The sequence below is a fragment of the Lutzomyia longipalpis genome, chromosome 4 (genome assembly GCF_024334085.1).
Source record: "Lutzomyia longipalpis isolate SR_M1_2022 chromosome 4, ASM2433408v1".
Lineage (NCBI taxonomy): Eukaryota > Metazoa > Arthropoda > Insecta > Diptera > Psychodidae > Lutzomyia > Lutzomyia longipalpis.
In genome coordinates, this window is record NC_074710.1 from 4,020,538 (window position 1) to 4,042,973 (window position 22,436).

Genomic DNA, 22,436 nt, shown 5'->3' on the forward strand with positions numbered 1-22,436 from the left:
TTTTTTTCTAGAATGAGAGGAAGAGTCCAACAAATTATCGAAAGAGAAATGTGATCTGTTTTTTTTTTTCTATGTGTGCGATAAGTTGCGAAATTTACATGATAATTGGCGGCAAGTGGCCGTATGATTCCTATGCGATAAAAAGAAATAATTTGTTCAAGAAGCTCCTCAAATTGGAAGCGTTTTTTTTTACTCTTTTCGAATAAAATTTTAGGGCTTTTAGAAAAGCTTTATCAACGAATTTCTGTTTTTATTAATAAATCAAATTGATCCAGTTAAAATTATTCGACAAGAGGAAAATAAATTCAAGAGATAGGAGAGACTGGGGTAAAGTTACTCAATTTTTATAATAAGCATTTTTTTTCTTTTTGAATTTAGCGTTCTATGCGGTCATTTTTGGAACTTGGAATATTCTAGACCTAGACATTTGTAGGGTTTCTTGAAAGCTTTCATTTGAATCCAAGTTGATCAAAATCGGTCAAGCTGTTCTCGAGTTATAGAGAAAAACTATTTTTTGCTATAGGCGGCCATATTTGCTAAACGGCTTGACTGATTTAAAATTATTAGTTATTGATGAAAACATCTTACTAATCCCTACGCTATACTAAAAATTCTATCCTTTAACTATAAAGGAATGCGGTTGACGATGTTTCAAAATGGCGGGCGACGGCCATTTTGGATTTTTAATATGGGAAAAATTGAAATTTTACACCCATAATTATATAGAAAACTCTAAGCGGTAAGTCTCTACCTCTTAGTGTTTTTGAGTTAACCCTTTAACGTCCAAAGTGAAACATAAAAAACATTGAAACATGCGCTCTTTTATCGCGATTATTATTCTATGAATTTTTTAGAGGACTTTTCTCACTCAGAACGTCTTCTTTGGCCCCTTATGCGTGAATTTGATGCATTTGTAACACTGAAAAACAATTACATTCATAAATAATTGAAAAAATAAAATGTTTCACGTTTGGGTCAGCGTATGATCCAAAAAACCTTAAAGGGTTAAAAAGCAAAATGACGCGATGATAATTTTCGTAAAGTTTCATTTCAAAAGCATGGTTATACCAAGTTTGTAGTCAATCTTAGGCTTTTTCTGACGATTAATATATTTCATGTTGCCACATACAGGAGCCCTCCCTAATTAATAAATCCAAATACCCAAAAATAATTAAATTAAATTATTGTTGTTTTGAAAGGATAATGGCGTCAAAGTTAAGCATTTCTCTCATTTCCTTATTTTAATCAATTTGTCTCATTCACAATATCAATGAAAGATTAAGATGCTAGCGAGAAAAAGTACGAAAAGCGGTGCAAAAAGGACAAAGGATAGGTTTCAACGTAAATGGCGTCATTTAAGTTATAAATCTTTATTTAATTAATCCATTCATTTATAATTCGTCTCGCTAACAATATCTGTCAATTTTTGAGGCACAGTCGAGCAAATGTTCTTAAGATCGTAGCGAAAAGGACGAAGGATACAAACCACGATGCAAAAGAAAGAGACGCCAATATACAGATTTTTCCAGAACATTTAGCCATTAAATTAAAATTATTTTAGCTGTAATTCTTTCATTTTCATTGAAAAAGCTTCAAGAAAATCATAAAATTGCATAAAAATTTCGTTTAATTACTCTTCGCTTAATATTGAATTCATTTTCAAGACTTAAATGCAGCCAAAACGCGAATGTAATGAAAAGTTTGAAACTTTTTGAACAATCCTGGAGAGCTTTGTTGCTATAAATATACTTATTTTCACGCGCATTTACACACATTATTTACGAAATCTATGATGCCCATAGTGCCAGAGGTGCCAGACAATTTGCGATGGTATTATGTAGACAACAAGACTTACAAATACCCATATTTCTGCAAATTAAGAGAACAAAATCATGGAATTTGAGCCACCTGACGGAATTCAAGATTTTCTTTGAAAAAATTGAAGGAAAATCAATTTTTGTAATGAAATAAAAGAAAATTCTCGTCCTTATAAATTATTTATTTCTTAAATGCGTAAAACATTCATATTTTCAATTATCTCAACATGAAAGACGCTTTTTAGTAGCTTTTAACCTCAATTTTTTGGCGGGAAATGCTTTAGGCGGCTTTACGGGCTTTGCAGCATTTGCTCTACAAATGCATCATCGTGCTTATGCTGCTTTCACGCTTCCCGGATATTTTTTTCTCTGTACAATTGGGGAAGGTTTGAGCTTCCCGGAAATGAGAATTTCAGTGCTGTGCCCTTCCGAAGGCACCCTGCTGCAGGCTGGCAACTGTTGCCGGAAGTGTGCAGCACCCAACGCACGAATGGAGATCATCGTGGATGAAAATGTCGCAGTCCGTGCAGAAGAACATCTCACACGTTTCGCATTGATAAATTAGCTTATCCTGCGGCTCTGCGAAGATCTTCTGGCATGCATAGCAGGATTCCGCCTGCTCGTGCCATTCAACTTCCCGGAAACGTGCCACAGGGAAGAGATGATGGTACGAACGTGCCAGATGGGGTGCTGAGACGAGCGTCAAACCGCACGTAATGCACTCAATGGGAAGCTCACAGTACTTGCTGAGGCACTGTGGACACTGATAGCCACCCACGGAGAGATGACTCGGATCATCGGTGCTGTCCAGGTGACACATACAGAGCGTCAGGGCGGGATCTTTGCCCTCCTCCGCACGTCCATGTGGAAAGCCCATCTTTATGAGGGAATTCTCTTGAGTTCTGGCTGCTGGTGGTGGCTCCACATGCTGCAACAGCTGATCCCGGAAGTGAGCATCATCGAGGATAACACTGTACACCCCGGAAGTCTCTCGCGTCATGTACCGGCAGATTCGTACCTCTGCCGAAAGACTTATAACCGAGCAACGTATCCCTTCAGCACGAAGCCCATCAATGGTAACGTGAATATCCGTGGGATCACACGTTGTCAAACTTCCCATAATCACAATAATCTCCCTGCTAGCATGCGCCGGAACCATCTTCAGCGTCTTCAGGGCAAAATCCAAACCATTCTGCAGTGAAGGTTCCCCAATAAGGGATAAATTAGCCAATCCCCGGATTGCTTTAATGTGCTTCCGGCTACTCCCCGTAAGATCCGAAATCTTCTCAGCCCGCTTACTCTTGAGCACGATAAATCCCATCTGACTGATGGGATTCTGATCAAAGAACTCCTCCACAAACACCTCAAGCAGCTTCATGGTGCACACGAGTCGTGTTGGCTTCAAATCCTGCGTTCCCATATTCTCCGTGCAATCCACAATCACATAGACATGCCGCATCATCCCCAAGCGCCCCTTTTTCTCAGCCTGGCGCTTCCGTTTGGCCTTCTGGATGATCTCCGCCACGGAACCTTGCAAAAGACCTCGCTCATCCTCCTTAATTGCCTCCCTGCCAAAGGATTAAAAGAGATTTTAGTAGAGAAAACTTCATCCGGAAAACAATGTTTGAGGTTATGTTACCAAGTCTTCTCATATCCTGTCTCCCAGCGATATTCTTTCGGATCCTCATCATCAGCCATGGTTTAATCTTCCCTTCTTTGGATGCCTAACCTTGGGAAAACTTCAAATAATAAGAAAATCTCCCCTTCTTGCCGAACTATGCGAAATTGTTTTATTTTTTCTTGGATGAATTACAAAACAGAGTCATGCGCCGAAAAGTTTTTTCAGAAAAATTTTATTATTTTTTTTTATAAAAATTTTTTTATGTAATTTAAATTTATAATGAAAAAAGTGAAAAAATAATTATTTATTAATATAGCTTTAAGAAAAAAAATTTTAAATTTTTTCAATTTTTTCCTTAAAGTTTAGACAAATTTTTCACTGAAATCAGTTTTTTGCATTTTCTGGCTCTCCTGTTGATTTTAGAGCAAATCTGAATGGATTTTTGGATCATCCCGTACCCGCAGGTTCGTCGATGAGCCTGAACGATATGTACCAAAGCGCAAATACAAAAAATAAGAATTTTCAATTTTTTCCTTGAAGTTTAGACAAATTTTTCACTGAAATCAGTTTTTTGCATTTTCTGGCTCTCCTGTTGATTTTAGAGCAAATCTGAATGGATTTTTGGGTCATCCCGTACCCGCAGGTTCGTCGATGAGCCTGATCGATATGTACCAAAGGGAAGTTTCAAATGCAAAAAATAAGAATTTTCAATTTTTTCCTTGAAGTTCAGACAAATTTTTCACTGAAATCAGTTTTTTGCATTTTCTGGCTCTCCTGTTGATTTTAGAGCAAATCTGAATGGATTTTTGGGTCATCCCGTACCCGCAGGTTCGTCGATGAGCCTGATCGATATGTACCAAAGGGAAGTTTCAAATACAAAAAATAAGAATTTTCAAGTTTTTCCTTAAAGTTTAGACAAATTTTTCACTGAAATCAGTTTTTTGCATTTTCTGGCTCTCCTGTTGATTTTAGAGCAAATCTGAATGGATTTTTGGGTCATCCCGTACCCGCAGGTTCGTCGATGAGCCTGATCGATATGTACCAAAGGGAAGTTTCAAATGCAAAAAATAAGAATTTTCAATTTTTTCCTTAAAGTTTAGACAAATTTTTCACTGAAATCAGTTTTTTGCATTTTCTGGCTCTCCTGTTGATTTTAGAGCAAATCTGAATGGATTTTTGGGTCATCCCGTACCCGCAGGTTCGCCGATGAGCCTGATCGATATGTACCAAAGGGAAGTTTCAAATGCAAAAAATAAGAATTTTCAATTTTTTCCTTGAAGTTTAGACAAATTTTTGACTGAAATCAGTTTTTCGCATTTTCTGGCTCTCCTGTTGGTTTTAGAGCAAATCTGAATGGATTTTTGGATCATCCCGTACCCGCAGGTTCGCCGATGAGCCTGATCGATATGTACCAAAGGGAAGTTTCAAATGCAAAAAATAAGAATTTTCAATTTTTTCCTTGAAGTTTAGACAAATTTTTGACTGAAATCAGTTTTTCGCATTTTCTGGCTCTCCTGTTGGTTTTAGAGCAAATCTGAATGGATTTTTGGATCATCCCGTACCCGCAGGTTCGTCGATGAGCCTGATCGATATGTACCAAAGGGAAGTTTCAAATGCAAAAAATAAGAATTTTCAATTTTTTCCTTAAAGTTCAGACAAATTTTTCACTGAAATCAGTTTTTTGCATTTTCTGGCTCTCCTGTTGATTTTAGAGCAAATCTGAATGGATTTTTGGGTCATCTCGTACCCGCAGGTTCGCCGATGAGCCTGATCGATATGTACCAAAGGGAAGTTTCAAATGCAAAAAATAAGAATTTTCAATTTTTTCCTTAAAGTTTAGACAAATTTTTCACTGAAATCAGTTTTTTGCATTTTCTGGCTCTCCTGTTGATTTTAGAGCAAATCTGAATGGATTTTTGGGTCATCCCGTACCCGCAGGTTCGTCGATGAGCCTGATCGATATGTACTAAAGCGAAGTTTCAAATACAAAAATTTAGAATTTTCAATTTTTTCCTTAAAGTTTAGACAAATTTTTCACTGAAATCAGTTTTTTGCATTTTCTGGCTCTCCTGTTGATTTTAGAGCAAATCTGAATGGATTTTTGGGTCATCCCGTACCCGCAGGTTCGTCGATGAGCCTGATCGATATGTACCAAAGGGAAGTTTCAAATGCAAAAAATAAGAATTTTCAATTTTTTCCTTGAAGTTTAGACAAATTTTTGACTGAAATCAGTTTTTCGCATTTTCTGGCTCTCCTGTTGGTTTTAGAGCAAATCTGAATGGATTTTTGGATCATCCCGTACCCGCAGGTTCGTCGATGAGCCTGATCGATATGTACCAAAGGGAAGTTTCAAATGCAAAAAATAAGAATTTTCAATTTTTTCCTTAAAGTTTAGACAAATTTTTGACTGAAATCAGTTTTTCGCATTTTCTGGCTCTCCTGTTGGTTTTAGAGCAAATCTTTTTTTTTTTTTTTTAACGTATTTAATAAAGCGATCTGCACAAGGGGGTACAATAAACTTTAATACAAGACAATAAAAAGAGAGACATGATGGTTTAACGTCGGGGAAAAACCATAAAACTAAAGCACACCGATCACAACGGGGTAAAGAGGTCGGAAGGCTTCACCTTCCTAAGCCTTCTCGGCTTTCCATTGTCAATCGCCAGCTGCCCAGCGAGGTCATTTTCATGCCCAAGCAGTCGCTCTCTGTAGCGCCTGCTGACCTCAGCTATCTCCTCCTGAACCGGGAGGACGTTCATGTCCCTATGCAGCTGGTCGTTGGTTACGTACCAGGGGGCGTCAGTGATTTGCCTGAGGGCTTTGCTTTGGAATCTTTGTATTATGTCCACATTTGACTTAGCTGCTGCTCCCCACAGTTGCAGGCCATACGTCCACACAGGCCTAATTATGGTCTTGTAGATCAGAGTTTTGTTTGACAGAGACATCTTAGATCTCCTTCCAAGCAGCCAGTACAAGCCCCTCCACCTAAGACTCAGTTGCTTCCTTTTCATCCATAGATGAGTTCTCCAGGTTAACCTCCTGTCAAGGTGCAACCCGAGATATTTGGTGACATTCGATTGGGGAATCTCACTTCCATTCAGTAGTACTGGTGGGCAAGAACCGTTTCTAAGTGTGAAGGTAACCTGGACGGATTTCTGTTCATTGGCCTTGATTTTCCATCTGCGTAGCCATGACTCGATCAATTCTAAATGCCCCTGGAGCATCTGCGACGCCAACCCCGGCGAATCAGCCACAGCAAGGACAGCAGTATCGTCCGCAAACGTTGCCATGGTATTCTGACGACAACGAGGGAGATCCGCAGTGAATAAGACATACAATACGGGCCCCAGGACGCTACCCTGGGGGACCCCAGAGCGGATTGGCAACGTCTGCGACTCCTCGAGCCCCTGCCTCACGAAGAACTGCCTATCCGACAAGAAGGACTTGATGATGAGGTAGAAATTGAATGGAAGGAATTTTTTGATTTTGTAGTTAAGGCCATCATGCCAAACTCGATCAAAAGCCTGACTAACATCAAGGAAAGCGCCCGTGCAATATTGTCGGTCTTCAAAGGCCGCATGTATGACATCCACTAATCGATGGACCTGCTCCACCGTACCATGGCCTGGCCTGAACCCAAATTGGTGAGCAGGAATTAGGGCTTCCGCCGCAAGGATGGGTCTCAATCGATGCATCAGAAGTTTCTCAAAGACCTTCCCGAGGATTGATAAAAGGCTGATTGGACGATATGAGCTCAGTTCATCTGATTTCTTTCCCGGCTTCAGAATTACCTTCACTTGTGCAATCTTCCACCGACTCGGGAAGTGACCGATTGTTAGCATGGCATTGAAGATCCTCTGGATAAGTCTGACACACTTTGCAGTAATTTCCTTCAACATTCTTCCAGTAATCTTGTCGTGCCCAGGAGCCTTGTGCGGTCGAAGATCATCAACGAGCACATTTACAATTTCGCCAACACGGAATTTTTTAATAGGTAAGGACAATTGTCCAGGAGCTTCCAGAAATCGGTCCACCTCCTCGTCATGATCATCCATGCCAGGCCAGACACGAAACACGCTTTCCAGGTGCTCAGCAAAAGCCTCGGCCTTACTCTCATCATCTCTTGCCCAACTTCCATCCACCCTCCTCACAGGGGGAACCGCAGCCTGGGGCCTAGTGACTCTCCTGGTAGCCCTCCAAAGACTATAATCGGTGGCCTCAGTAGGTGATAAACCCTCAAGATACTCAGAGATGGACTTCTCACATAAATCCCTCATCATCCTCTTCAAAGCTTTGGCAGAGCGGTTGAAATTTTTCTTGTCATCAGGGTGCCTGGTAGTTTGCCAAATTTGTCGGAGTCTGCGTTTCTCCTGAAGCTTCTCCCGCACGCTAAAAGGAACGTGATAATGTTTGAACTTCCCCTCATGCACTGCCGAAGTCGACGATCGAGCGGCCTCGCGTAAGGCCTCCGTGAGAGCACCCACAGACTCCTCAAGCCCAACCCTGTCACCAATAGCATCGGGAACGACGATGAGTTTGTCCAGAGCATCTCTAAAAAGGTTCCAGTCAGTAGACCGATTAGTAAGGTGTGCCTCTCTATGCAACTGAGCAACGTCGGCAAAAACCTCAAGAATCACCGGGCTGTGGTCAGAGGAGAGATCCAGAGAAGAACTCACTCTGCATCGCGACGCATCCACGCCGCCAACCACGGCAAAATCCAGCAGATCAGGGAGCTTATTGCGGTCTGCAGGCCAGTAAGTAGGCTCTCCAGTAGATAAGAATTTGTAGTTGTTGCTCATGGCTGTCTCATAGAGTTCCTTCCCCTTTGGGTTAACCAATCGCGAACCCCAAAAAGGATGTTTGGCATTAAAGTCTCCAGCGGAGATAAACCTGCTACCAAGAGTGCCAAAATATCTCTCAAACTGATGTTTCTTCACTAAGTGTCTAGGTGGGCAGTAGACAGATGAAATTGTGATCGGAGCGCCCGGGCAAATGACCTCAACCGAAGTAGCCTGCAGAAAATCCTCCCTGAATTTTTCTCGAATATTGTGCTTGATATCTCTCCTGATTATTATGGCCGTCCCTCCGTGCGCAGTACCGTCCGGATGCTTGGTATTGTAAATTATATAATTAGGGATTTTGATAAAGCTTTTTGTTGTGAAGTGTGTTTCAGATACCATGAGAATATCCACGTCGTTTGCATAAAGATAATTTTTCACTTCCAGGACATGGTTACAAAGACCATTGGCATTCCACATGACTAGTTTTAAGACTTTAAGATTCATTTTGATCTCATTTCGGCCACGAGGATAGTTAATAAATTAAGTACTGTGGATATTTGTTGCGAAAGACCTTTCATCATTGAAGTCAGCACAGAAATGTCGTTATTATTTGAAGCATTCGAATCATTGCCAGCCGGGTTGGACACACCTTGCCCCTCAGTAACACCAACGCCACCTGTGACATCGGAATATGACAATCCATCAATTCTGGTAGCAGTGTTTACATTTGTGGAAGTTTGGCGATGCAATCTACGTTCCTGTGCAACTCTATCCCTGAGATCCGATGTCCTTTGCCTCTTCAGCTGCAGGTGAGCCTCACAACCCCGGAAGTTCGCAGGGTGGCCGCCCCCACAGTTAACACACTTCACATTCTCATCACGAACCTTCCTTGTGCACTTTTCAGTCGCGTGCCCACCCGCACACTTAACACACTGAGGAGCCCTATGGCAAAAGGACTTTGTATGGCCATATCTCTGGCACTTCGTACATTGGACAACCTCCTTCGATGGACGCGGAGGCTCCACCTGCACCACATGACTCAAGAGGCGCGTGATTTGGTAAATTTCCTTGTTGTTGTTTGCAGCAGTGACTTCAACAAAGAAGAGCGGCAGGGGGAGCTTTGTGCCCCTTTGCTTAACATTGTGCACACGCACAACATTGTGTCCTAGTTCCTTAAGGGCATTCTTGATGTCCTCGTGTATCACAGCATGATGCAGCCCCCGGATCACAGCGCGGAAGCCCCTCTCGCTCTTCAATTGGAATGAGTGCATGTCAGTGTTTTTGTCTTTGAGAGCCTTGTAAATCTTCCGGTAAGAGTCACTGTTCTTTGTTTGTATCTTTACAGTGTTGTCCTTAAGAGCCTTGAGGGTGTAAAAATTCTTGGCAAGAGACTCCAGGAGTGCCACAAGTGGCGATAGGGTCTCAACTCCATGGACAAAAATAGGCGGAGGTGTGGGCTCTTTCTTAGTGGCAGAATCAGAGTCAGAGGTGCCGTTGTTTTGAGAATCACCATCGGTCTCCATGTCATTTGATTCCTCCCTCGTGGAAAGGGCGTCAAAGGAGTTGCTAGTTGGAACCGCTGCTAGCCAGTTGGTTAACTTAGGCTGCTTCATCTGGGGTTGCTTGCTATTACCAGGATCATCCCTTGGTCTTTTGGTCTGGGAATTTCCTTGGCTCCCACTGGTCGATGGCACGAGAGACATCTGTCAGGTTGGTGTCCTCCACAAAAATGATTTAAAACGCTTGTAAGGCTTGGAAGAATCCACGCATTTGAATTCGACAAGGTTGCACGTCTATAGCGTGGACCCCCAAGACCTAAAAGGATACTAGCCTTCGGCTTAATCAACAAAAATTAGTATAAAACAAGCACAGTGAAAAAAGTTGGTGAGAATCACTTGCCTGTGAATCTGAATCCTGTCTTAGAGCAAATCTGAATGGATTTTTGGATCATCCCGTACCCGCAGGTTCGTCGATGAGCCTGATCGATATGTACCAAAGGGAAGTTTCAAATGCAAAAAATAAGAATTTTCAATTTTTTCCTTAAAGTTCAGACAAATTTTTCACTGAAATCAGTTTTTCGCATTTTCTGGCTCTCCTGTTGGTTTTAGAGCAAATCTGAATGGATTTTTGGATCATCCCGTACCCGCAGGTTCGTCGATGAGCCTGATCGATATGTACCAAAGGGAAGTTTCAAATGCAAAAAATAAGAATTTTCAATTTTTTCCTTAAAGTTTAGACAAATTTTTCACTGAAATCAGTTTTTTGCATTTTCTGGCTCTCCTGTTGATTTTAGAGCAAATCTGAATGGATTTTTGGGTCATCCCGTACCCGCAGGTTCGTCGATGAGCCTGATCGATATGTACTAAAGCGAAGTTTCAAATACAAAAATTTAGAATTTTCAATTTTTTCCTTAAAGTTTAGACAAATTTTTCACTGAAATCAGTTTTTTGCATTTTCTGGCTCTCCTGTTGATTTTAGAGCAAATCTGAATGGATTTTTGGGTCATCCCGTACCCGCAGGTTCGTCGATGAGCCTGATCGATATGTACCAAAGGGAAGTTTCAAATGCAAAAAATAAGAATTTTCAATTTTTTCCTTGAAGTTTAGACAAATTTTTCACTGAAATCAGTTTTTTGCATTTTCTGGCTCTCCTGTTGATTTTAGAGCAAATCTGAATGGATTTTTGGGTCATCCCGTACCCGCAGGTTCGTCGATGAGCCTGATCGATATGTACCAAAGGGAAGTTTCAAATGCAAAAAATAAGAATTTTCAATTTTTTCCTTGAAGTTTAGACAAATTTTTGACTGAAATCAGTTTTTCGCATTTTCTGGCTCTCCTGTTGGTTTTAGAGCAAATCTGAATGGATTTTTGGATCATCCCGTACCCGCAGGTTCGTCGATGAGCCTGATCGATATGTACCAAAGGGAAGTTTCAAATGCAAAAAATAAGAATTTTCAATTTTTTCCTTAAAGTTCAGACAAATTTTTCACTGAAATCAGTTTTTCGCATTTTCTGGCTCTCCTGTTGGTTTTAGAGCAAATCTGAATGGATTTTTGGATCATCCCGTACCCGCAGGTTCGTCGATGAGCCTGATCGATATGTACCAAAGGGAAGTTTCAAATGCAAAAAATAAGAATTTTCAATTTTTTCCTTAAAGTTCAGACAAATTTTTCACTGAAATCAGTTTTTTGCATTTTCTGGCTCTCCTGTTGATTTTAGAGCAAATCTGAATGGATTTTTGGGTCATCCCGTACCCGCAGGTTCGTCGATGAGCCTGATCGATATGTACCAAAGGGAAGTTTCAAATGCAAAAAATAAGAATTTTCAATTTTTTCCTTAAAGTTTAGACAAATTTTTCACTGAAATCAGTTTTTTGCATTTTCTGGCTCTCCTGTTGATTTTAGAGCAAATCTGAATGGATTTTTGGGTCATCCCGTACCCGCAGGTTCGTCGATGAGCCTGATCGATATGTACCAAAGGGAAGTTTCAAATACAAAAATTTAGAATTTTCAATTTTTTCCTTGAAGTTTAGACAAATTTTTCACTGAAATCAGTTTTTTGCATTTTCTGGCTCTCCTGTTGATTTTAGAGCAAATCTGAATGGATTTTTGGGTCATCCCGTACCCGCTGGTTCGTCGATGAGCCTGATCGATATGTACTAAAGCGAAGTTTCAAATACAAAAATTTAGAATTTTCAATTTTTTCCTTAAAGTTTAGACAAATTTTTCACTGAAATCAGTTTTTTGCATTTTCTGGCTCTCCTGTTGATTTTAGAGCAAATCCAGAGGGGCAATAACTATTGCGTTCATGGTTCACCTTAGGCCAGTTATTGCCCCCCTGCCCAAAACCCTTTTTTCCCCTCGATGCAAACCCCCTTTGTTTCCATGAAGAAAAAGAAGAAGTATCCGCCGCGAAATATCCATCAGGCGCAGTTTCCTGCCCAGGGCGCCATCTTTGGTTTTATTGTGAACAAGGCGACGCGTTTTTCACAAAGTTTTCGCATCAATTTACCCCATTTGCTGGGATTTGTGTGACCCCATTTGATTTGTTTCCGTGCATTGTGCATCCTGTGCGTGTGGTAAGTCACTGGCCAGGTGATTCCGTGGAGATTTGCATTTTTTGGCGGGATAAATCCATCACGCACTTCCAGCTTCGGGAAAATCCGCTCAAATTGCATTTTCCCCACTGCGGGGGCTCTTTATGTGTCCGTTTGTTGAATCTTGAGCTGTTTGGAGGGATTCCGGTGAGGAATCTCACGGGGATTTGGTGGGAAATATTGTTTTGGCAATGGAAAATGGGGGGGATTGTTTGGTTTGTGAGTTCTGTGAAGTTCGTCTGGCTTGACGTTTCGGGTGGCGTTCGTGCAAAAAAAAATGGCGGGCATTTTTGAAAGAAAGAAAAGCTTGCCGAATGAGTAACAGGAGGGCTTTTGGGGTTCTTTTCAGCTTCCGGAAGCACGGATTTTACAGTAAAATGACAAAGGAGGTGACAGAGGTGGATCCGGCGGATATTGCAAAGCATCCCGATGCGATTAAAAGTGAGTTTTTTGCGTGAAAATTAACCTGTCCGGAAGTTTTTATTTGATGGATGTTTTTGATGGGGCTTTTGCAGAAGCTCTAGATGAGATTAGCAGCCTGGATGTACTTGTGTGTGGGACCTGCCACACGGCTTTTCATCACGTTGAAGCATTCACAGAGCACAAAGCTGGGAAATGCACGAAGAATTCCGGATTGAAGGAATGCGTGAGTTTTTTGTTTTGTGGGGAGTTTCTGGGCTTTTTCCTTGACAAGAATCCTTGTTTTCAGCGTGAGACAAAGCCCAAAGTTTGGGCTTTCTTGCTGTGGAAGGCGTGCCAGAAGAAGACTGAGGAGGACCCAACGACAAATTCGTGGAAATTGTACCAGACATGGGTTAAATTGGATGAAAGTGTCCGGGAAACGTGGATTGTGGCAGGGAAAACAATCCAATCATTTGCCAGATTGGGTCAGGGACAAGTACAAGAGATGCCCGTGAAGGTGGTGAAGCAGATTGTTGATTCTCCCAAATCTGACTCAACTCCACGTAAGATTTCTCCTGGATTTTTCTCCGCCAAAGAAGCTTATTAGTTGGTGTTCCACTTCGTGGTCAATAGCAAGTATTGTAATCGTCCGAAAAACCAACCCCTCAGATTGGGCTTAAACTTGGTATGAGCACGTTTTAGACATTCCACATTACGAAAATTTTTGATGAGGCCGGCCGGCCTTCCGGTGGTTCAAACTTTGCTTTATAGCTCGAGAACGGTAAAAGATAGAGACTTCCGGTTTGAAGTTTTCTATAGAAATGTGGGTGTAAACTTTCATTTTTACGCATTTTCAAAATCCAAGATGGCCGACATCCGCCATTTTGAAACACCGTCAACCACTTCCCTTATAGCTAGAGGTCTGAAATTTTAGTATGTTGTAGAGCTCAGTGAGACGTTTTCATCGATAATTCATACTTGAAAATCGGTCAAGCCGTTTAGCAAATATGGCCGCCTAAAGCAAAAAGTGTTTTTTCGATAGAACTCGAGAACGGCTTGACCGATTTTGATCATCTTGGTATCAAATGAAAGGTATTGAGAAGCCCTAAAACTGTCTAGAACATTCCAAGTTCCAAAAACATCCGCAAGAGGCGCTAAAATCAAAAACAAAAATTGCCTAACTTTAAGGGGCAATATCTCCGAATCCCGATTATCGATTTCCTTTAAATTTTGATATGTTGTAGCCTGACTCAATATCTTTCACCAGTCCGAAAATGAAGAAAATCTATTTCACCGTTTAGAAGATATAGCCATTTGAAAAATTCTTGAATTTGAAAAGTTCTAAGAGCCATATTTCTTGAACGGTCTGTCCGATTTTGCTCAACTTGGTATTAAATTAAAGATTTTGCAATTCTCTACAACTTTCTAGAACATCAGAAACCTATAGAACCATTCCTTCAGGACGAAAAGTGCAAAAAACTGTTTTTGTAAAACGAAGCTGTCATTTTGTGTTCTAGAGGTGACCTTGAAAATTATTGAAATTCATGTAAAGAACGTTATTCACGAAACATAGTATAAGTCCCCCGCATGCAACCAAAATTGGTTTTTAAATTATTGTAGAGGATCATTAAAGGTTCAAAATAAGCGTGGTCATTTCCCGGAAAAGCGCTGGGAAACCTACGAATTTTCCGGTTTTCTGTTTAACCTATGTTGATTTATTTCTCAATTTATAGCAATCGTAGGATATTGCGATTGGTGTCAAATGAAAGCTATATCAATGCTTAATATTATATATTAAAACCATTTTCCAAAATGCACTAGAAGGTGAAAATTCGGAAAGATTTTCCGAACACGCATTTTTCTTTCGCCTCCCATTTCCACAATATTGCATGGGACCACCTGGAACATCCATTATTTTGTAGCATTTTTAATCCCCTTTCATTTGGTATAACACTTGCAGGGGAAATCCACTGGGAAAACTCGCTACAGAATGATTTTCCAAAATTAAGCACATTTTCGCGTTGGAAGAAAAGAGATAAACGATTTCTCCTCTTTGATGTTTCCAGAATGTTCCTCTAGAAAAAAATTGTCCATCTCTTTTTCTCTAATGCGAAAACGTGCTTAACTTTGGAAAATCATTCTGTAGCGAGTTTTCCCAGCGGATTTCCCCACCAAGTGCTATACCAAATGAAAGGGGATTAAAAATGCTACAAAATAAGGGATGTTCCAGGTGGTCCCATGCAATATTGTGGAAATGGGAGGCGAAAGAAAAATGCGTGTTCGGAAAATCTTTCCGAATTTTCACCTTCTAGTGCATTTTGGAAAATGGTTTTAATATATAATATTAAGCATTGATATAGCTTTCATTTGACACCAATCGCAATATCCTACGATTGCTATAAATTGAGAAATAAATCAACATAGGTTAAACAGAAAACCGGAAAATTCGTAGGTTTCCCAGCGCTCTTCCGGGAAATGACCACGCTTATTTTGAACCTTTAATGATCCCCTACAATAATTTAAAAACCAATTTTGGTTGCATGCGGGGGACTTATACTATGTTTCGTGAATAACGTTCTTTATAGCCTGTTTTAATACCTTTTCAAAACAAGTCAAGAAATTTCTGTAGGTCTTATAGAACCAGAGATATGACCATTTTTATTTATCAAATTGCAGAATTTTACAAAAAAATCAAATTTGTCTACTAGTTCTGCTCACAAATCGCATTACAACGCATAAATAAATTTCTACACGTTGTGGGACACCAACTCTTATAACTGAACGCATTATGATTGACTTCTCATTGATTTTTGTTCTTTTGCAGCTCCGGTAGTGAATCGCGGAGGGCTCATAAAGCGCCCCTTGGGGCTACCATCGAAGAAGGCAGAGAGTGAGCAGGATAATGATACAGCAACGGATGAAGATGTCTCCCCGAAGCGTCTTCCGGCGCTGCAGCTGCAGCAAGTTGTCCGGAAGCCCTTGGCAAAGCCCGTGACGCGTTCCCCGGGGCAGTTGCTGAATAAGAATGTTCCTCGTTTGGCAACGCGCACCATGGCGCCGGGAGAGACGGAGGAGCACACAGTGGATAAGATTCTAGCGAAGAAATTCAATCCGCGCATCCGGGCGTTTGAGTATCTCATCAAATGGGTTAATTTCTCTCATGAGCAGAACACGTGGGAGCCACAGCAGCATCTGGACAAGTGCACAGTGCTCCTCACTGCGTTTGAGAATCAGCTGGCACTGCAAAAGGAGCAACGTGCTGCCAAAGCGGCTGAAGAAGCAAAAGCTTCGGACGGAGATAGTCCAACGCGGCTAATAAGAACGGTCAAGAAGCCCCCGGAACAGGCAACACTGAAGCGCAAGAATGAGGATAGTGATGCCGACACGGAGGAAGACACCGAAGCAGAACCGGCAAAGAAGGCGAAGAATGACGCCGTCAATCAGGCCCTAATGCGGGCCGGGCAATCCGGAACAGTTCGCATTGTCCCGGTGAACAAATCCGGGACGCCCAATCAGAAGGCCACCGTCAACGGGGCCACGGCGAAGGTTGAGAAGAATTCCGCTGAAGTTGTCATCACCAGTGTCAAGGATAAGCCAACGGGTGTCATGAGAAAGCCCGGAGTGACGGCATCAGCTGTTCCAGCCAAGAAGGAAGCACAGGTGCACGTGGTGAGCGCCCCAGAGGCTTCCTCTTCCCTCACACACACGATTCCCTAACGAAACGTCTTCCTTCCACGTCTTCCTTCCACAGGTTAGCAGCGGTGAGAGCCTCTCGAGTGGCATTGTGAGGATTAGTCCGGGAAGTAAGCAGCAGCAGCAAGTTCCCGGGAAGGTAATGCCGAAGCTCGTGCCGCGTGTTACGCCGCAGACAACGCGTCAGGTTGTGCAGCGTCCAGGAGCTGCAGTGGCACGCACTGTAAGTACGCTGCAGCGTCCGGGAGTGCGACAGATCTCCCCGCAGCAGCCGGTTGTGCGCAATCAGACCATCATAAGGCGTAGTGTTCCTGCCCCAACGCAGCAGGGACGTACAATGATCACGCGCGTTGTGAAGAGTACCCCCAGCCCCAAAGCGGCCACTCCAGTGACAACAGAGGCAAAAGTAATGGCTCTCAATCGTCAAGGGGACATCAAGGTAAGAAAAACAAACCTTTTTTTATTTTTTTTATTGCTTTTACGCCTTTTTGATCACTTTTTTCATTTAAAAAAAATCAGTTTGATATTTTTAGAGCTTCCTGATTAAAAATAAATGAGAAAATAAGTTTATTTCTCAAGATTCTTTACATTATTTGATGAGAAAAGTTAGTTTTTGTAGAGATTTTTTACTTATTTGTGCAAAATAATTTTTTTCTTAAGATTGGGCTAAATTCAGCGACCAAAAAACTTTGAAATCTTTAAATTTTGTACTGAAATTTCAAGATTTTAAGCGAATTTCAAGGGTTTCTTGGTCGCTGAATAAGGCCCATTATTTACATTTTATGACCAAAAAACGATAATTTTTTAAAGACATTTTTTTTAATGTATAAAAAGATTTTTTTTATTTTTCTTTAATTTATATTTATGTAGTAAAAAATCAATAAAATTAATTATTTATTCATTTAAAAAATGAAATAAATTCAGTTAATGAGATCTAAAATTGATTTGTGCGTCGAAATCAGCACAAACTAAGTCATTTTAGGAGGGCCCAGGGAGCAGTGGATAGAACACTCGAGTTGTGTCCATAGAGTCTCTGGTTCGAATACAGACGGTACCGCCCGTAAAGGGATAGGATGTTTGTATCTCGATAGGCAAACATCGTACTGTGCTCGCCGAGAAGGCATGCTGTATTCACGCTGGGTGTCCACAGCTGTGGGTATGTCTCTCTCAGGCACACGGAAGCGAACGCCGAAAAACAGAGATGAAAATGCCCCTGCCTGGCTAACGTTGTAGTGGTACACGTTGGTCAGATTGTTGGATTGAGAGAAAGAGATGATGCACTCTCATCCACAAAAAACAATGGCCCTCTTGCATCAAATACGGAGAACGAAAGTAACACCTAGATGACTTTCCAATCTGTACACAAATCCAGTTTCACAAATGATAACCCTCTGAGCGCTCTTTGTTGATTCTGTGATAGGGTGAATGGAAACATTTGCCTACCCTTTGGCGATCGATTCCGATCAATGAGGAAAGAAATTGCCGCGAGCTGTCGTTCGGCTTGGGCAATATCGATCTTCAATATATATCAGATAATGATGATAAAGAACCGAGGACCCTTCCACAATAGACCTTTCAGGTCGCAGTGGGATGAAAGCGACTATACGCATTCGCCTCAAATAAAATCTGAAAGTCATTTTAGACATAGAAAATCATTCAGATGTAAAAAAAAAATATATATTTGTATGTTTTTTACATTGAAATTATGATGATATTAGACATACGAAAGCGTAGAAAAATATTCAAACGATAAAAGATGAAGATTTGTGATTTTTTTTACGTGAAGATTTGCAATTTTTTACGCCAAAATTATCATGATATCTAATTAGATGTAAAAAATTATTTAAGCTTTAAAGCTGAAAATTTTCTATTTTTTACGACAAAATCAGAGCAATTGACATGTAAAAAATTATTCAAATTATCAGAATGATAACTTTCTGTTTTTTTTTCGTCGAAATCAGGATGATATTAGATATAAAATGGCGTACAAAATTATTCAGTCGATAAAAGTTGAGGATTTGTGATTTTTTACGTCAAAATTTACACGTAGAAAATATGTCACACTAATAGGAAAAATAGGACACACTGAGATGTAAAAACTTATTCAAAAAATTTATATTAAAGGCTTTTGATTGTTACATAAAAGTTTGCATTTTTTACGTCGAAAACAGACCAATTGATAAGTAAAAATTCATTTAAATTATCAAAATGATTATTTCCTGATATTTTTACGTCGAAATCGGCATGATATCATACATATTGTGGTGTAGAAAATTATTCATATGATAAAAGATGAAGATTTGAGATATTTTACGTTAAAGATTTTTATTTTTTACGTCAAAATCAGAACAATTCACGTGTAAAAAATTATGGAAATTACAGAATGATAACTTCCTGATTTTTTACGTCGAATTCAGGATGATATCAGACACATTGAGATGTTAAAAATTATGTAGATGTTAAAGTCAAGTATAAGCAATTTTTTACGTAAGAATGAGTGTAATATCAGACATATTGAGGCGTAAAAAATTGTTAAAACTTAAAATAGAAGGTTGACAATTTCTTTAACGTCAGCATAATGTAAGGTAGAAAATTATTCAGACTTTCAAATTGAAAATTAACTGATTCTTACGTCGAAATCGGAGGTAGAAAATTATGCAGATATTACGGATCAAAATTTGCAATTTTTTACGTGACTAATTTTGACGTTGAAATCAAAATGATATCAGATACAAACGTTCAAAATAAAAATTTACAATTTTTTACGTAAAGATTTGCATTTTTTTACGTCGAAATCAGTTTGATATGAAACATATTTAAATGGAGATTTTTTTTTAATCATTTGAATGATAATTTTCTAATTTATTACGTTGAAATCAGTCCAATATCTGACATTTTTCGTACAGAAACTAATTAATTCAAATATAAAAAAATTGAAAATAAACATTTTTATACATTATACAGATTGGTAAATTTTCTACGTCGAAATCAGTACAATATTTTACATATACAGATATAGATAATTATATAGTAATTAAGAAATTTTTCCTTAATTTATTCTTGATTTTAATTTAATAAAAAAATCAATAAAATTAATTATTTATTAATTAGAAAATCATTCAGATGTAAAAAAAAAATATTTGTATGTTCTTTACGTCGAAATTAAGATATTAGACATAGTAGGGCGTAGAAAATTAATCAGTCTTTAAAATATAGAGATTTGTGATTTTTTTCATCAAGATTTGCAATTTTTTTACGTCAAAATCAGACCAATTGATGTGGAAAAAAAATATTCAAATTATCAAAATGATAATTTCTTTGATATTTTTACGTCGAAATCAGCATGATATCATACATCTTGTGGCGTAGAAAATTATTCATACGACAAAAGATAAAGATTTGTGATTTTTTACGTCAAGATATTCATTTTTTACATCAAAATCAGCATAATATTTAATCAGGTGTAAAAAAAAAATATATATTTAGACTCAAGTGAAAGATTTGCTATTTTTACGTCAAAATCAAAATAATTTACCTGTAAAAAATTATTGAAATTATCAGAATGATAATTTTAAAGATATTTTACGTCGAATTCAGGATGATATAAGATACATAGAGATGAAAAAAAAATAATCAGACGTTGAAAATGAAAATTTACAATTTTTACGTAAAGATTTGCATTTTTTTACGTCGAAATTAGTTTGATATGAGACATATATAAATGGAGATTTTTTTAAATTCATTTTAATGATAATTTTTTTTAAATTTATTACGTCGAAATCAGTCTAATATGATACATATTTAGATGTAAAAAATTATTTAGAGGTTAAAACCAAAGATTTGAGATTTTTTTTACATCAAATTCAGCATGATATTAGACACATTGGAATGTAAAAAATTATTCAAACTTTCGGAATGATAATTTGCTTATTTCTTACGTCGAAATCAGTCCAATATCTGATATTTTTCGTACAGAAAATCATTCAAGTATTGGAATTTCAAATAAATTGCTTTTGTGTGTCTTTAATCGAGCAACTAATGAATTTTCTACGTCAAAATCAGCAATACATCAGGTTGATTTCTTGGCAGAAAATTAAAATTTATCTTTTTGAACAATTTTTCGATTTTTTACGTCGAAATCAAGATGATATCAGATACTTAGAGATGTAAAAAAAATATATTCATTGTCAGACGTTTAAAATGAAAATTTACATTTTTTTACGTAAAGATTTGCATTTTTTTACGTCGAAATTAGTTTGATATGAGACATATTTAAATGAAGAAAATTTTTAAAATTATTAGAATGATTATTTTTTTAATTTATTACGTGGAAATTAGTTCAATATCTGACATTAAATGATTTTTTATGTAAAGAAAAAGATTCTTAAATGTTGCATTTAACGATTTGACGAATTTTCTACGTCGAAATTAGTAATACATCAGGTCAGGTACAGATCTCTCACTCAGCAAAAATTGTTGAAAGTTAAAAATTTATCTTTTTGATCAATTTGTTGGGTTTTTCACGTTGAAATCAGCCAACAAATGAATTTCCAAAATCGATCAAGCCGTTTAGCAGTCTAAACACACACACAAATTAATTTTTCTTCCTCAATTAGGTTATGCGCAAAGCCCCTCCGAAGGTGAAGGAGGAGGAAGAAGAGGTTGCTGTGTCAAGTAGCGATCATGAGGGTATGGCCAGTCCGGAGCCGGCGTACACACTGTGCCCCATGACGGGGGAGCTCCGGAAGCCGGGTGAGGAGAAGAAGGTGAAGAAGGAGGAGGAAGTGAAGAAGGAAAGTGAAACAGTGACGGCCATTCAGACGGAAGATGGGCAGATACAGCAATTGCTGACAAATGAAGATGGGAGCCCCCTTCTGGTTACAGGGGAAGATGGGACGGTGTACCAGGTGGCGGGAAAGAATGCCGAAGGGCAGACACTTCTCATAGCGCAGGGAGCCGAAGGGGAGCAGCAGTGTGTCTACGTGGCGGCCGAAGATGGGGATGAGAGTCTTCTTGCACTATCCGGGGATGCTGTTCAGGTAAAAAAAAAAAAAAAACTTCTCCTCTATATTCTTTTTCTTTTCTGATTAAACCTTTTCTCATTCATTTGTTTTCTTCTGAAGAACGACTCAAGTGGGCAGATTGTGCTGAAGGAGGAGGGATCAGGGGGCGCAGCAGCAGGTGGCGTTGATCCCACGCAACAGCTGATAATCTCCACAGATAGTGATTCCCAAGATGGGAATATTACGGCGGAAATTGTACAGGCGGATCAACCATCACCCGGTGGGACGCGTCGTGTTGTCCTGATGTTGCCCGATGGGAATTTTATGATGACAGAAGTGAAGTTTTAGAGCCCCTTTCCCCCCAAAAAAAAGTCTGTCCCCTCTCCCCCCTAAATATCCTCTCAATTTTCTGATGAGTACCCTTTGCTCCTCCCGCGGAGGGAATTTAGCGCTGCTGCGAAGTCCTTCTGCCGCCCAGCCAGCTACTTTAAATCAACATAAAAAACAAACAAAATACTTGATAGATTATGTAGAAAATAAATGAAAAAAAAACGGAGGAAATTAACAAAATTTGAGGTATTTCTTCCTCCATTCCCTTCGTGTTTCTCAATAAATTCACTAAAATTTAATTTTTTTGTTTTATTTTAACCCTTTGAGTTCTATGATGTAGTCTACGAGGTCCTAAAAAACAATTAAAGTGCTTTTAAGTTCACGTTAGAAATTCTTGCAATTTGAACTGAATGTCAGATCTTGAAAAAAAACTTTATTCGTTGAAAAATTCTCACAGAAAAACAAAACGTTAGAAATTTAACGTTCAATGCTACTAGAATTTCTAACGTTTTGTTATTCTGCTAGAATTTTTAACGAATGAAGTTAATTTGTCAAAGGTTTGACATTTAGTTAAAATTGCAAGAATTTATGGCGTATGAAATGTTTTCTAGCACTTCTGCAATAATTGTGAGCGCATGAAGTTTTTTTTTCAAATATGTGGCATTCAATGACAATTAAAATGTCATGAATTATC

General features: G+C 39.1%; 2 protein-coding genes across 3 annotated transcripts; one reads left to right on the plus strand and one right to left on the minus strand.

The window, feature by feature from the left end:
- Nucleotides 1–1,981: 1,981 nt before the first annotated feature.
- On the minus strand, nt 1,982–3,667 carry LOC129795614 (general transcription factor IIH subunit 2). The gene is made up of 2 exons (XM_055837056.1): nt 3,457–3,667; nt 1,982–3,385 (listed from the first exon to the last, which is right to left on the minus strand). The coding sequence occupies exons 1-2, from the start codon at nt 3,513–3,515 to the stop codon at nt 2,230–2,232; spliced, it is 1,215 nt and encodes a 404-aa protein (XP_055693031.1). The 5' UTR covers nt 3,516–3,667; the 3' UTR covers nt 1,982–2,229.
- An 8,481-nt stretch (nt 3,668–12,148) lies between these two features.
- On the plus strand, nt 12,149–22,041 carry LOC129795493 (uncharacterized). Of its 2 annotated transcripts, none has more exons than XM_055836833.1 (8): nt 12,149–12,296; nt 12,664–12,755; nt 12,830–12,960; nt 13,024–13,279; nt 15,541–16,385; nt 16,468–16,848; nt 21,026–21,448; nt 21,533–22,041. In XM_055836833.1, exons 2-8 carry the CDS (start codon nt 12,692–12,694, stop codon nt 21,758–21,760), a joined length of 2,328 nt encoding a protein of 775 aa, XP_055692808.1. In that variant the 5' UTR covers nt 12,149–12,296; nt 12,664–12,691; the 3' UTR covers nt 21,761–22,041. The 2 variants fall into 2 exon arrangements, with proteins under 2 accessions (XP_055692808.1, XP_055692809.1); XM_055836834.1 differs by having other exon boundaries at nt 15,541–16,376.
- The last annotated feature ends 395 nt before the right edge of the window (nt 22,042–22,436 follow it).